This window comes from Brachycentrus maculatus, unplaced genomic scaffold (assembly GCF_059751285.1).
Source record: "Brachycentrus maculatus isolate JH-2025_06_01 unplaced genomic scaffold, ASM5975128v1 h1tg000081l, whole genome shotgun sequence".
NCBI lineage: Eukaryota > Metazoa > Arthropoda > Insecta > Trichoptera > Brachycentridae > Brachycentrus > Brachycentrus maculatus.
In genome coordinates this window covers 114,500-126,855 of record NW_028280835.1, presented here as the reverse complement: position 1 = coordinate 126,855, position 12,356 = coordinate 114,500, and the positions used below count along the sequence as shown (strand labels likewise).

The 12,356-nt window shown below is 39.4% G+C and overlaps 1 protein-coding gene across 41 annotated transcripts in view; it reads right to left on the bottom strand.

Moving 5' to 3' along the window:
• The window catches only part of LOC148310948 (ankyrin repeat and KH domain-containing protein 1-like), a 71,021-nt gene that overhangs the window by 22,652 nt on the left and 36,013 nt on the right, over positions 1-12,356 (bottom strand). For 25 of the 41 annotated variants that reach the window (XM_088257399.1, XM_088257402.1, XM_088257403.1 and 22 more), the window contains 12 exons: positions 12,025-12,321; positions 11,091-11,234; positions 10,156-10,264; positions 9,533-9,714; positions 9,265-9,454; positions 7,766-8,014; positions 6,491-6,939; positions 5,287-5,590; positions 4,234-4,388; positions 3,016-3,191; positions 1,958-2,090; positions 1,099-1,428 (listed from right to left, as the gene is read on the bottom strand). In XM_088257399.1, coding sequence (XP_088113525.1) covers positions 1,099-1,428; positions 1,958-2,090; positions 3,016-3,191; positions 4,234-4,388; positions 5,287-5,590; positions 6,491-6,939; positions 7,766-8,014; positions 9,265-9,454; positions 9,533-9,714; positions 10,156-10,264; positions 11,091-11,234; positions 12,025-12,321 — 2,718 coding nt within the window. The remainder of the gene's footprint in view (positions 1-1,098; positions 1,429-1,957; positions 2,091-3,015; positions 3,192-4,233; positions 4,389-5,286; positions 5,591-6,490; positions 6,940-7,765; positions 8,015-9,264; positions 9,455-9,532; positions 9,715-10,155; positions 10,265-11,090; positions 11,235-12,024; positions 12,322-12,356) is intronic. The other 16 variants (XM_088257404.1, XM_088257418.1, XM_088257435.1 and 13 more) reach the window with 3 other exon arrangements.

Genomic DNA, 12,356 nt, shown 5'->3' with positions numbered 1-12,356 from the left:
CGGGTTCGATTCCCGCCAAGTGTGAAAGAAATTCAAGAAAGATTTATTTTCAATTGGTCTGGGTGTTTGTGATGTATTTTTCACATTTACCTTCCCTATCCTTACTATCCTACCTGCAGACAAGCCTCTGATAGAGGCTTTGCGGGTTATTCCTTTTTTTTTAAATGTATTCGGAGTAAATATGTGGCCTATATCAAATAAACTATACTGAAACAAATTTCATACGTTGTTGTACAACTACAACATTCATTTCTAGAATTACGGTCACAATTTCTAAAATGATAATGTTAAACGCATTGAAACAAAAATTTATTTATTTTATTTTGATTGTAAATAAAAATAACATCTTCTCACTGTGTGACTGCCACAAAAATAAATTAATAAAATTATTTGTTAATCTATTCAAATGGTATCTCTTTTTACTATAACCTTATTTTGTATTCTGCAGAAAGCGCGAGTGACCTCCAATGTAAAGAAAGAGTCCATTAATGCAAAAGACTTGACACTGGCAGAAACATCCCCTCGCTTTGTTACTGCCAAATAAATAATCTATTCCAAAAGTATCTCTTTCTACTCTGATATGCATATTTTGTATTCTGCAGAAAGAGTCTGTCAATGCAAACACATTGTTGTTTGCATTATTATTATAATTATTTTCTTAACTAACTAACTAACTAACCATCACGCCGCTTCGCCGCAGGGGTAGGCAGAGAGAATAGAACGCCACACCACTCTGTCCTTGCAAACATTCTTCGCCTCTTCCACGTTCATGGATCTCGTCATACATACCCGCCGATTGTTTCTAACCTGGCCACTTTCAAGTATTTGGCATACTTGATCGTGCCAAGTTTTTCTCGGCCTTCCTCTGCTCCTTTATCCAATTACATTCGCCTCATAAATTTGTTTTACCGTTCTTTCCTCACTCATTCGTTCTACATGTCCAAACCATCTCAACACACCTTTCTTTGTACATAGAAACATCCCCTCACTGTGTGACTACCAAATAAATAAAATTATTGGTTAATGTATTCAAATGGCATCACTTTTTGGTCTGCTATGCGTATTTTGTAATTGGTAGTAATAGTGGGTCATACATACATTGCTGTTTACCTTCTTCTCGAGCTTCTTCTTCTTCTTGCGCTCGCGGCGGCGCGCGGCAGCGAGGCGCTTGGTCTCCTCGCGCGAGCGCTCCTGGTCCAGCTCCTCCAGCAGGATGGAGGCGTTCTTGTTGGCGCGCGCGGCCTGCGTCTCCTTGGCGGCGCGGATGGCGCGCACGCACTCGTGGCACTTCTCCAGCAGGTCCTTGTCCGACAGCGTGCAGATGTAGCGCGTCATCTCCTGGTCCGACGGGAATTGCGTCACCACGCCCACCATCCACTTCACCGTCTTCACGTGCCCCTTGCGGAACGCCGCCATCAGGCAAGATACCTAACCAAATATTACATCCTTATTTCTCCTCTGGATTAATACGCCGGGCGTATACTTCTTGTGGATGTTTCAAACTGCATCAGCAGTTACCTCAAAGCCAGTTACCATAAATCAAAAATTGACAATTTTCAGTTGTGCATGTTTTCGGAATGCCCAGAAAATGTACTATATCCCAGCAAAAGAGGCATATTTTTAACTTAATATTTACCCACTACAGGGCAGAAAATGTTGTTTTTGCATTTTGAAGAAAAGGTATTGTTTAATTATTTTTTTTAATAAACTAAATATTTTTCAAATGCAGAAAAAACATTAAGGTTTTACCTAAAAAGATCTGTTGCACAGTAAAAACTTCAATAAGTGGCTTGATATTTATTTTGAATACATATGTTATATTTTTAAACTTTAAAAACGTTCTCCTGAAAAATCAAGGTTTTTGATTTATGACGTTCTTATAAGGAGTGAGCAATATGTATAAAAAAAATATTAAAATGCACGCTAATAGCATATAAACATTGTCAGTAATCAGTACCTTTCTATTGTCTTGAGAGTCGATGTCCGCTCCCGCATTATAAAGCATTTCTACCACACTGAGATGCCCGCCGTTGGCGGCCAACCACAGGGGAGAATTTCCTTTTTTATTTTTTACTTCAACCGCCGCGCCCCTGCAAACACAAAGCATAAGTCACCAAAGGTAGATATATTTATATAAACTTTTTTTTCCTTTTGTCTCAATCCTGCAGATTGGTCTGCAGCAACAAATGACATCTTCTTCAACACTCCGGTTTATTTTGCTAAACCCTCATCAGCTCCTCATATGTTGAACAGCCCATGTCCTCGTACAAGTCGCAAAGATATTCGCAGTGTGAGTGTCCTCTGGCGCTTGTTCCCTATCATCATTCTCTCTATTATGAGGTGCAGGAAACCATCCTGTCTCAAAATGTGACTGATCCATTTGGCGTGTCTATTCGGGATAGTCGCGAGTAGGTGCTTTCTTCGATTATTCGTAGTACCTTGTCGTTTGAGATGCGGTCTCTCTTTCCTCTCTTCCCTTAGCCTTCTTCTATAGGTCCACATCTCGAACGCATTCAGCCTATCCTTATCTCTTTCAGATTGTTCTTCCCAAGAAAGAACACTTTCCATTCCTCGCCATAACACATCATTCTTCAGTAATTCCTTTTCTGTCCAAGCGGCCAGGCTATGGAATGAATTACCTCTCCTTGTAAAAAATGCACCTTCTCTAATAACTTTTCTATTTATCATTAGAATCTAACTGTCCATCAAACCTCCTCCCTTAGTTTTTCCCTCTACCTCCTTCAGTAAACTCCCTTTTTCCATTGCCTTCCTTATTATCATCAATTTGTAATTTATGTTTTTTAAAGTACTATCTACCCTCTGATTGCAAACAGCTATATATGGTTTCAAACATTTTGATCAATATCACTAGCCTGTTTTTGGTTAATTGGAAGATATTGCTTTTTAGCAATAAGCCCGCCAATGTACTTATTTCTTTTCTGTACATACAGTTTAAATAAATGAAAGAGCACCATTACAAATTATAATCATATAAACATTGGCATTATAAATTACCTTTGCAAGAGGAGTTCGACGAATCTCGAATGGCCTTTGTCTGCGGCGATGGTGAGGGCAGTGTCCCGGGAGGAAGGCACCGGCGTGGCGTTCACGTCGGCCCCCTTCTCCATGAGGACTCTGCCCACTTCTACGTAGCCCCCGGACGCTGCCTCCATGAGGGGCGTAAGTCCAGTCTGGTGGAAATTAAACAATCTGTGAGCTCGGGTAAAGATAACATAGTTGACATTATTTATAGATTTAGCGTTTAATTTGTAGAACTCCATTTCAATTTATGTATTAAATGTTGGATCAAACACTAATTTTTTGAGTCTACTGAGTTGTATTTTATTGTTTCACATTCGTTTGAAAATGCCCCAACTAGGCGAAACAATTGTCACACTATTTATCATTAACAATTGTCAAAAATCACAAAATAGATTTTTATGTGTTTATTTAAACAATAAAATACAACTTAGTAGACTCAAAAAAATCAGTGTTTAATTTAACACTTAATACATAAATATTTAACATTTGTTGTTTTCGTTTTAGATGTGAGTTGCATTTATTATTATCATTATTATTTTTTTAATAAAAAATAAATATTGGTGTTATTTTATTTGTTATTTACAAAAATACTTCATTTTCATACTATTTCTGTGAGCCTATGAGGCTCAATATTAAAAATAGATATCAAATTGTTGTAGAGTGTATGCGAACCGAGAAACTCTGACTCGAGAGTCCACGACACTAACCACAGGACCAGAACTCGACACTATTATTTACCTTGCTTATTATGTACAAGGTTTATAGGATCATTAAGTGGATATTTGTTTCTTCTAACAAAAAAAGATGTTTTATTTTAATCTGTGTTGGGAACAGGAGGGATTTTCTAGTGTGGGCCAGTCGGGAACTTCTCAGCAACATACCTTTACAACATTTTGGCTTCTTTCATCTCACCATAGATGTCTCTAGTGAAATTCTAGTGATTCAAGCACTATGTTTCGAAATTGAACAATATATATTATATATATATATATATATATATATATATATATATATATATATATATATATATATATATATATAGAAATTCAACGAATTTGAGTAGTGTGGTTGTCAATCATGGGTAGAATTGGTGAATGTTACATGTGTGTTAACCAGCTTATGATTGTTGTAAGCCCCGTAAATTCCCAGACTTCTTCAACTATATTGAGATGTCAAAAAATAAAAGTTTACCTTGGCTCGGTGCTCCACATTGGCCTTCCTGTCCAGCAGCAAGCTGACCACTTCGTGTCTGCCTTGGAAGCAGGCTAACGTCAGGGCCGTATTTCGGTTAGTCTCTATTTGGGCGTTGATGTCAGAGCCCATGTCTAATAGGAGTCTCACGGCGGCTGAAAAATTAACGGCACAATAAGAAATAAAAACAAAAATATAATGAGTTTAAACCTTTCGGGGAAAATGGACGTAAATGAATGTCAGTGCGAATTTTCCTCAAAGAAGTATCGACGTTAATGAACGTCGAAGTCCGTCTGTCAGTTGGTATGACGTAACTTGTATACCAATTACATCTGTGGATATTTGTATGTAATTTTGTCATAAAATAAAAGCTAGAGATGGTAAGTTTTATTTTTTGGATTATTTTCACATAATTTCTATCTTCATATTATGTAGATTAAGTGCAAAAATAAATTTTTCATGTAACAAGCATCCACTCTCCAGAGAAAGTAGGACATCAATTGTGGAAGTCGTCACCAAAACATTACATATCCATTATAAATGATTCTAAGTAATCAGGAATTGTAGCTTGTAAAATTGTTACGTTTTGGTGCAATTTGCTGATTTCATTTTGGTTTAACATAGGATTGGTCACGTTTTGTCGCAACTTTAATTAACCCTTCGCTGCATTGTGTATCAAATTTGTAACATAGCCAAAAGCTAGTGTTAAAACATATATCAATATCTCATAAGGATAACCATTGCATGTTGTTGCAAATTTGATACATAAGTATTTTCTTGAAAAGTTAGTTCCGTGTTAAAAGTTTTTCATTATTTTTTTATTAATTTTTTCTCTGATGTTTAAAGTAAGAAATTTTTTTTTTTTTAAATAAAAAAGTCATGCAATGAAGGGTTAAGATTTTGATAGAATACAGTAAGCAGAACAGATTTGCATCAAAAGGATTTTTTTGCGCAATATTGGATATGTAATTTTTTGGTGAGAACCTCCACAATTGTTGTAATACCGGAAAGGTTAAATTAAATCTGGATAGATGTTAGCACAGAGTGACTCACTGGTGTGTCCGTTCATGGCGGCGAGCATGAGCGGGGAGATGCCGAGCTTGCTGCCGGTGCGCGAGTTGATCTCGGCCTGGTGGTTGAGCAGCAGGCGGATGATGTTGACGTAGCCGCCGCTGGCCGCCAGCGAGAGCGGCGTGTAGTCCGACACGTTGCGGTGCTCCTTGTTGGCGCCGCGGTTCAGCACCAGCTCCACCACCTCGTAGCGCCCGCCCGAGCAGGCCAGCGACAGCGGCGTGTCCTTGGTGCGCTCCGACTGCGCCTCCATGTCCGCGCCGTGGTTCAGCAGGATGTCCACCACCTGCCACACATCCATATTGCATATTTCTATTCTGAATATCCACCACCTGACCAGTCACAAATCCATATTGCATATTTCCATCGTTAGGAAAATAGTACACGCTTCCATAAGTTTTTTTTTTATTATTTAAAAAAAATACTTCAATTTCATACTATTTTGTGAACCTAAGAAGCTCATTATTAGAAATAGGTACCGTAGAACAGGGCTACTTGAACTTTGATGTGTTACTTGAGCCCGGTACAAAAAAGAGATTCAAATCTGTATTTGGTCTACAATAATGAATGTATCGTGACAATAAGTGTCACCTGTCAGGGAAACAATGAATCATGTCGATACATTCATTATTGTAGACCAAATACAGATCTAAATATTTTTTTTGTACTGGGCTCAAGTAACACATCAAAGTTCAAGTAGCCCCGTTCTACGGTATCAAATCGTGGTAGAATGGGTTCGAACCGAGAAGCTCTGATTCGAGAATCAGCAACACTAACCACGGGACCATAACCCGAGACAAGAAGTGCATATACAAGCCATGGGAATTTGTACAAATTCCTTGACGAAACATGAACATAAACATGGAACCAAGTCATCCAAAATGAATGAGCATATATATCCAGAATCCCGGCATAGTAATGAGTATATTGGAGAATCTCGACATAGAAATGAGTATATTTGGAATCCTGGCATAGGAATGAGTGTATTTGGAATCCTGGCATAATAAAATTAGTTATTATTTTACTTCTTACGATTTGGTATATTTTTTTTTTGTAAAATTTATATAATAAAAAAAAACAGATCTTTGGTACAACTTCATCAGCAGAATCTCACTGCCAGACAAGTAAAATGAAAAGTGAAACGAGTAGAGCGATAACATTTGATAATCATTAACGAGTACGGTACCTTATCGTGACCCGCCGTTGCGGCCAAGATGAGAGGAGTGAATCCCTTCTTATCCCGGTGTTCGATATCCGCCCCCCGGGAGAGCAGCAAGTCCACCAGCTCATCGTGCCCGCCGGCGCACGCCAGCGTCAGTGCTGTATCGTGGTTGGAGTCTGTCTCGCTATCCACGTCCATGCACGACGACGGCGGCTGCTGCTGCTGCTGCTGTTGCTGCTGGTTCTGCTGTTGCTGCTGAACCTGTTGCTGATGTTGGATTTGCTGCTGCTGCTGCTGCGGTTGTTGCTGTTGCTGTTGCTGATGCTGCTGCTGATGTGATTGCTGCAACTGCTGTTGTTGCTGCTGCTGCTGCTGCTGGTGTTGAGGATGTTGTGGGTGTTGCTGTTGCTGCTGAGGATGCGGTTGACTGGTCCCCGTTGGTACGTATGGCTGATTGCTCATGTATTGTTGAGCTGGAAAAAATCACATATTTTAATTAATGTTTACTCTTTTTTCGAGACGAACAAATAACAAGAGATGACCTACTTTTGGAAAACGAAGGGTACCATCATGGATAAGCATGATTTTTGCTTGTCTACAGAAAGTTGCTTGCAATCAACCTGCGAATGAGGGAGTGCAGAAACCAAAGGTAGCAATTTCATAGAAGATCAAAAGGATCTTGTGCAAATTTCAAGCCTCACCACCACCATGGTGTCCAGAACTCTGGTTGAAGATGATTCACTCTCCGATATTCAATAATCTTTTAACCAGTAATACTGCTCCATAATTTGTAAAATGCTCGACATATGACATCTTTGCCAAATGCTTGCTGAATAATGTATGTCATTAAGTGCAATGCAGAATTAAAATGAAAAATTGGCACTTTTTATCGAACAATTCATGTATCCTCATAAAGGTGTCCCCATCTCACCCATAAAGGTGCCCCCATCTCACCCATAAAGGTGCCCCATATCACCCATAAAGGTACTTCATATTAGTTTTTAAAAAAGAAATAGGTAAGATACTTTCTAAAGAAAGATTTAATTAGCTACAAACTGTATATATATAAATTTCATATAATACTCAAGACAGATTTTTAAGATTCTCTTCAAATTTATAAAAGTCACAAATATCGGCAATTTTACTGATCATTTTCATTTGCAAAATCCGTTTATGGAAAAACAAGTTTAGTGTAAATTTGGTACTGGTGCAGTTACCAAATGTTTCCAGTTCCAGTGAGTTCTCCGCTTCCAACATGAAATACATGAACAGGAATCTCATATCCGTGTGTGCACTTACTCTGCATGATGTGGTGGTGCAGCGGCGGCAGGTCGTGCGGCTTGTCCAGCGCCAGGTCGCACAGGGCGGGCTCCTCGCGCAACCGCTTGTGCACGGAGACGGGGTGCAGCTGGTGGCGCGGCAGGGCCAGGAAGTCGCCCAGCTCCAGCGCGCCGCACTCCGGCCCGTCCAGCGCCTCCAGCGGCCCGATGGCCTCCAGCGCCTCCTCCAGGCTCGTGCCCTCCAGCTTCTGCTCCGCGGCCGCCACCGCTAAAACACAGGCTCATTGCAATCATTCCAAACAATACAAGCACTGCCAGCTCACCAATTTAAGTTTCACTTGGGAAATACCACTGTTTCTTAAATTGTTTGTGTTCATTTCACGTGTTTCGATGCATTCCGCATCATTTTTAATTTTTTAAGAGGACGACCGAAAAAGACTTGGCATGATCAGATCAATCAGAACCTTAAATCTGGGGGTGTCAAAAGTCTGCGTAATCGGAGGGCATGTATGACTAGATGTATGGATGTGAAGGAGGCGAGTGTATGTCAGGACAGAAGAGTGTGGCGTTCCATCCTCTCTGCCTACCCCTACGGTGAAATGGCGTGATGGTAGTAATAGTAGTAACTAACTAACCATCATGCCACTTCTCCGCAGGGGTAAGCAGAGAGAACAGAATGCCATACCACTCTGTCAAACATTATTTGCTTCTTTGCAAATATTCTTCGCCTCTTTCACGTTCATGCATCTCCTCATACATGCTCGCCGATTGTTTCTACTCCTAACTTGACCGCTTTCAAGTATTTGACATACCTGACCGCGCCAAGTTTTCTCGATCACCGTCTGCTCCTTTTTCCAACCACATTTAACTGACAAATTTGTTATACCGTTCTTTCCTTATTCATTCCACATGTCCAAATCATCTTAACACACCTTCCTCAATTTTATTGATAATGCTTATCTCATCTTTGCATTCGTTCTTTATTTTATCTTTTGAATATCTAACATACATCATTTTGCTACACATTCATGTGAAAAATCACATTTCGACTGCATTCAGTCTGCTTTCACCCTTCTTTTGCTAACTCCATGCTTCACTTCCATACATTAGGGTTGGAACTACCATATTAGAAAATAATGCAGGATGTTAGAAACGCATGTCACAATAGATTTTAAGAAATAGTGGTATTTACTAAGTAAAACTTAAATTAAAAATGGATAAACATTACCACAAAGTGGCTACCGAATCAATTAATGAAATCATCAATTTCAACTAAAGGCGCGGAGCCAAAGTAAAGAAGAGATAAAAATATTTCAAGTTTAATTTATAAATAACCAAAAGGAAAGTTATGAAATTGCAATGTATCACTCAATTTTGGGTACTTTGCCAATAAATAAAAAAGATATGAAATTAGTAATTAAATTCAATTGCAAAGTTTTTTTTTTTTGTTTTATTTCAAATTATGAATGGAATCATTTTTTAAAATTACGATTTTGATTATGTTAAGGGGGTTATTACCGGTGGCGACATCGTCCAGGCTGAAGGGCTCGTCGGTGGCGGAGAGGGCCTGCAGGGCGGGCAGGGGCGCCGGGGGGCTCCAGTCCGAGGCGGCCAGCGCCGCCAGCGCCTCCTCGGCCGCGGCCGCTATGAGCTGGCAGCGAGCCTGCTGCTCGGCCAGGCTCACGCCGCCCATGCTGCACTGCGAGTCCAGAAATTTGCACATATTACTCATCAGCGGGGAGGGCCGTCCGCCTGTACATCGGCTAACCGGAGTGGATGTACTTACTTTCTCCTGCAGGATCTCGTGGCTCTTCTGCTGCATGATGAGCAGCACGAGGCTGCGGAGCTGCAGCGGAGGCATGTTCACCAGCGAGGGGACCTTCTTCTGCAGGTACGCTATCACATTGTTCAGGTAGGGGATGTTGGACAGGGCGTTGTTGTTGTTGTTATTGCCCGCGTTCACCATCGCTGCGTATTCACAAATACAAAACGTTACATATTCGCCCAACCTTTCTCTAGTCAATTGCTTCCATCTACGGTTTCGAATATAAATAGTTTATATTCAAACCCGTAGATGAAATCGTCTGTAGCAAGTAGAAACTAGTAGTTGAAATATTATACTCAAGTGGTAAAAAACAAGTGTTATTTATAATTTAATCATGTCTTACAACAAAGTGAATGCCGAAACAATAAATAACATCAATAAATAAGATCAAGACAATACAGTTTTGATGAGTCAGCACCCTATTCACCATTAAGGTACAGATAAGGGTAAGAAGTACTTATCGGTTGAGAGACAGTTATAGTTAAGATGGTAAATTTAGAGCCGATTTTCAGGACTGTATCAGTGTCCATTACCAATACTGACTGGCCTAAATAAAAGTTGTGATGTGATATTGCTTTACTCACCAGACTGGTTTTGCTGCTTGGTAGTCTGCAATGGTGCCACGGCAATGCTGGTGATGACGCTGACTTGCTGCGCATGCGCCGCTGACGCCATCATATGTGCGCCGCCATGCTACACACACAACACACTCTCGCATCACAAATTGGCTCTCATAGTACGCATTAAATCTAACAAAATGAAATTCAATTTCAGTTTATTTTTTCAAATTCAGATCCTACTTAGAATCACAAAGATTTAGTTTTTATTTAGAAAATTAAAAATATTAACGTTCATTTTTGACATAATCTCCCAAAACTCGTTAAGTTAGGTATATATTGCAAGTGGACTACTCAATTATAAAAAAAAAACTTATTACCTACTTAGAATCATACATAGATTTAGAGAGGGATTAAAAAAAATTAAATTCAAATCGGTACTCTGTGGTAGTTCATAAACCATGATTTTTATAATTTTTAAACAGTGTTTTAAAACTTAGTACCTACTTAAAAGGGTATTACGAATACACTTTGTTGAGTAAGCTAGCATTTGACATTATTAATGAACGATTCACCTTTTTTCATTTTTATTAAATAAATATAAGTGATTTTTTTTTCACTGTAATATTTATTAAATATTATCCTGGACTGGTATCTGAAGCGGAGGGCTGATAACCTTTCCTACATGTTAATGATCAAGATAACACTGCATTTATATGATGCAGTGCCCTATGCACCATTGGGGTGAGGATAAGGGTTTGAAATGAAAAATGAAATTCACCTTTACTAGGGCAAAAAAAAGTTAAATCTTTAAATATAATAAAGTCAGACAAAAAAAAGGTGAAGAGGTGAGGTTTTAATATTTTTCTGTTGCGGTATCCCCTCTTAAAGTCTTTTTAAGAGCTCAGAATAAGCTCATTTTAAATTAATTGACCAAATCATAATACAAATGAAGCAGTTACCAATTGTTGGTCTTCAAGCAGCGCTTGTTGGTGCAGGATTAGGGCATTCCGCTGCTCCATCATTTGCTGCTGATGCATGGCCAGCAACTGATGCTGTTGCTGTTCGAGGGTCTGCTGTTGCAGTCCAGGTGGTGGTTTTAGGTTCTGGAAGGTAAAAATCATATTGACACGCTGGATTTTTTATTGAAATTAGCGTGAATCGTTTAGTTTCACATTTGAGCATTTACCCTAATACACCATGGCATATCGCTCACTCCTTTCAACAACGTCATATATCAAAAATTGTCAATTTTCAGTTGTGCATGTTTTCGCAATGCTCAGAAAATGTACTTTATCCCAGCAAAAGCGGCGTATTTTTAACTTAATATTTACCTGCTAAAATCCCAATATGATACCCAAAATGTTGTTTTTGCATTTTGAAGAAAAGGTATTGTTTAAGTATTTTTCAAACGGAGAAAAATTATTCAGGTTTTACCTAAAAAGATCTGTTGCCCAGTAAAAAGTTCGATAAGTGGCTTGATATTTATTTTTAAAACATTTTATTAAAATTTAAACTTTAAAAACGATCTCCTGTAAAATCAAGTTTTTTTTATATATGACGTTGTTGAAAGGAGTGAGCGATATGTCAAAGGCAAATAATATCCAAAGGCAAATAAGTCTTCAACACAATAGGAGTTTTGTCAATGTGAAGGTTAATGTGAAAAATACGTCACAAACACCCAGACCAATTGAAAATAAATCTTTCTTGAATTTACTTATTGTACTTGGCGGGAATCAAACCCGCGACGCCAGTTTCGCAGTCAAGCGTCTACCTAACTATGCCACGGCGCATGAAAGCAAGACACTCTAGTAAAATTCAATTATCAATTTATGAGAAAAAACATTGTCTTTTTTGTGATGAGATCCAAATGATTGATTTGAAGTAGTAACTCACCTTGAGAGTTCTATTTGGCATAGGAAGTTGTTGCAATTGGAGTTGCAACTGCTGCGGGGATAGGCTTAGATTTTGTTGCGTGAGCTGCTGGTGCACCATCAGTTGCTGCTGCTGCTGCTGCAGCTGCTGCTGTTGTTGCTGCTGTTGCGGAGTCATTTCCTGAGGCGGGGGCTGCTGCTGCTGCTGCTGGGGTACCGGAGGCGCGATGCCCGGGGTCGGGTTGGTCACCTTCCTTCCGTTCTTTCCTTCCTTCTTCGATACTGGTTTCGCTTTCGGTCGATCTTGAATCGCGGTGTTCTATGCACAGAGCAGAAGAAGTATTGTTAAGATAA